Source organism: Gadus macrocephalus, chromosome 13, assembly GCF_031168955.1.
Source record: "Gadus macrocephalus chromosome 13, ASM3116895v1".
NCBI classification, from domain to species: Eukaryota; Metazoa; Chordata; class Actinopteri; order Gadiformes; family Gadidae; genus Gadus; species Gadus macrocephalus.
The window spans coordinates 15,788,079-15,791,521 of NC_082394.1; the positions used below are offsets into that span (position 1 = coordinate 15,788,079).

General features: G+C 45.7%; 1 protein-coding gene across 1 annotated transcript; it reads left to right on the forward strand.

The window, feature by feature from the left end:
- The first annotated feature begins 1,772 nt into the window (after positions 1-1,772).
- On the forward strand, positions 1,773-3,041 carry id1 (inhibitor of DNA binding 1, HLH protein). Its single transcript, XM_060069519.1, has 2 exons — positions 1,773-2,299; positions 2,470-3,041. Exons 1-2 carry the CDS (start codon positions 1,781-1,783, stop codon positions 2,503-2,505), a joined length of 555 nt encoding a protein of 184 aa, XP_059925502.1. The 5' UTR covers positions 1,773-1,780; the 3' UTR covers positions 2,506-3,041.
- Positions 3,042-3,443: the final 402 nt, after the last annotated feature.

Consider the following 3,443-nt stretch of genomic DNA (forward strand, 5'->3'; position numbering starts at 1 on the left):
ATCTAGGCTGGACGCCACCAGTGTCTGGCCCTCAGCCCTCCCCCCCCCCTCTGCCCCGTCAGCTGCAACCTAGGACAGAGGGCAAAAAAGAAAGAAGAAAAAAAAAAAGCAAAAGAAACTCAGCCTAAAAGGGCTTTTTTACAGGCTACTGAAACTGAAGTCTGAAGTAGTTAAGTTTGGTTACAAGGGGACTTTATTGAAGTTGTTGTTTATAACGCATATTGTAGGGGGGATTAATGATGACTAGATGTATGCAATAAACAGGTATTTTTTATTTTATTTTATTCAGAATTTAAAGAATTAAGTTTATATTATTTTTTTAATTTTACTTTATTTCACTATAAATAGTTTTATTCAGCTCAGTATTTGATCTTGTTATTGTTGGTTTTGCCTAATGTTGTACAAACATATAATTTATAAAAGTATAATCTGCAAAAGATTGATATAGCCTTAGTGATAAACATTAAGTAATATTTTTTTTTTTTCCCATCCGTGTTAAAAGCGGGACATTCCTACACAGCTTGCCTTCAAAGCTCTCTCCCTCCTTCTCCGCATTCCCTATTCTTCGCTGTAAGGACACTGTTCGAGTTGGGACGGTGACAATGGCCGCTTGCAGGTGCGCGGGGCGGTAATCGCATCAGAGTGATTTAAGGTGATAAATGAACGATGATCTCCAAGGCCAGATTGTTCTCAGGGTTTACGCGCAGTGCAGGTGAATGGGGGGAGTGCGAGCCTCTTGTTTGAGGTCTCCATGGAGACCGCCCGCGCGGCGCCAGGCTGACAGGCGTCAAGGCTCGAATGAATGGGTGACGTCACCGCGCTGGCGCCTGCCAGTCTGCTCCGGCTTGTTTGGACAATCTGCGAGAAGATTCAGAACAGAGCGATGCAATTTCAGCGTGCACACACGGAGAACATGTGAAGGAATCCGCCAAGTCGCTCATAGGGATTTCCTTCACCAAAAAGGAAAAAGGAAAGTCTGTGCTAAAAAGTATAGCTCGTATAAAGAAAGCTTTGAATAAATAAATAAAAACCTTCCAACTCTATACAGCTCATAGCATAGGCGGACGACTGTTCGAGACGACTGTTCCCCCGTTTACCCTTATCGTTGCAATGCGATACTTTGCTTTTATTTCTTATCTCGGTTGTTTTATACAAGTTTGAATTTCCAGTGGTTTCAATGCACACAAATAATAATAAGAGTAAACAACGAGCTAAAGCGGATCCCAAACAAACTTCTGAAATTGGTGAGAACTGAAAACAACTTAACACCAGATAAACTCCCGGACAGATGTATAATTTATATAAACCGCTACATAAAAGTACCCGCGACTATTCGTCGTATTGTGCATTCATTGGCATTCACAACATCTGTAGCATACCCACTACGATGGTCAGTAGCACTGTGGTGGTAATTATAATCAACTATTCATTCTATTCATCCCTTCCTCATCCCACACACATTCTCACAGTTCATAGGCATTCACCACCCCTTGAATGTCCCCAGGCAATCTACACCTGCAGAGTCCCCCGGCCACGGGACAGCTGGATTCCCACATATTACCCGTAAAAGACACACATTTGTTTCCATTTGTAACGCCATCCCTCAAACAGATTGTAAATCCCGATAACCAGGCAACCGACGCCATTGGCCGAGAGCGGTGTTGTGGGACGACCCGCCAATGCAAACCCCGGCGCCCCATTGGTCCGCCGCTCCGAGACGGGATACGTCAGGGAACGCCCCTAGGGTCCCGGTCGACTATAAAGCCGGGCTGGTTCACCCATGTGGACGTTGCAAACTGTCAACATTGCCGTGCATCAACTCTTGAGAGCTGAAACAGTATTTCTTCGCTCACCAAACTCCTCTCGACTTTTTTTTATGTACAATCATTGTACCTCCTTTTTCTTGGAAACTACATCTCCCAGCCAAGCAGCCGTCAACATGAAGGTAGTCGGATCTACGTGCGCACTGAAAAGCAAGGTCGGCGGCGAGGACATGGTGCGCTGCCTGTCCGACCAGAGTCTGGCCATCTCCAAGATGTCCAAGATCCCGCTGCTGGACGAGCAGATGAGCGTCTTCCTGCAGGACATGAACAGCTGTTACAGCAAGCTGAAGGAGCTGGTGCCCACCCTGCCCACCAACAAGAAGGCCAGCAAGGTGGAGATCCTGCAGCACGTCATTGACTACATCTGGGACCTCCAGGTTGAGCTGGACGAGCCCGAGAAGAGCCGTCATGGCTCAGGGCTACCCCGCACGCCGCTGACCACCCTCAACGCGGAGCTGGCCAGCATTTCAGTCGAGGTAAATATTGTTCTGAGGCTTGGACCACTCACAGACTCTTGCTTAACTTTGCGTAATAGTTGCATCATGAATCAGGGAAGGGATGACAAGCTATGGCGTTGATGTTTATTCTTTGTGCTTTGGCTGTGATCGTATTATTAACGTTTGCTTTCCCTCTTCCCTCTCAACAGAACGGCTGCTCAGACGACAGGATCATGTGCCGCTAAAGACAGAGAGACACACAGAGACACACACCGAGCATCGCTTCAGCATTCCGAGAAGAGGCGAGCCAAGTGAAGAACCGAACAAGGCTGACTGGCGTGACCCCGATGAACCACGTCGAAAACCCAACCTTGAACAGCTTAGTAGGGACGTTTGAATAGCCCACGCTAGACAGTATACTCCGTGGACCTTCTCCCGAGGCCCGCCATTCGTCGAGAGCTGGAGAAGGAGAGTGGGGGGGCCCAATAGACTGGGTTGGCCCCCGGACACCATGGCGGTTTATAGGCTGCACTGGAGCAAGTTGTTTGCTTGTAGAGCTGCAGAAGAAAAGTCTAAAAAGTTACTGTTACGTTTTTGTATCTTGTAAAACCTTTTTTTTGTCGAAAAATGTTTTTTTGTAAAATGAAAAAATCATGCTCAGAATTCTGAGCGAAAAATTGTATTGTATATTACAATGTCACATTATGTGAAAGAATATATTGTTTTTTGCAATGTATGTTATTGGTGTTTTTATTAAAACAAGATTATTTTTTATCAAGTATACCTGTGTTGGTCGATTTTTCTTTAGCATATATTAGAGTCAAAATACCAAAGCACATGGGAAAGCATAACTTATTTGAAAGTGAAGTCTTAAAAGGCTGTACGCATATAGGCCTACAAAATCCGCAGGGTTTAGTATAGGCCCCATTTTATGAGGCTGTATGTCATAGATCACAGTGGTCGATCCCGTGAGGAACACATAAGGCGCTGGTAGAGGTCAGGACAATCGCCACACCACCATTAATGCACATTCAAATGTTACCCCTTGTCACGCAAAAACCAGGCTGGTGGCCTGCGCACACAATGACGCATTCCTCGTTAAATCGCTCATTTGTATTTGTATGGCTCGTTAAGGTATCACATTACCAGCGAAACTCACACTTGAGGGTTAGTTGGGGGTTCA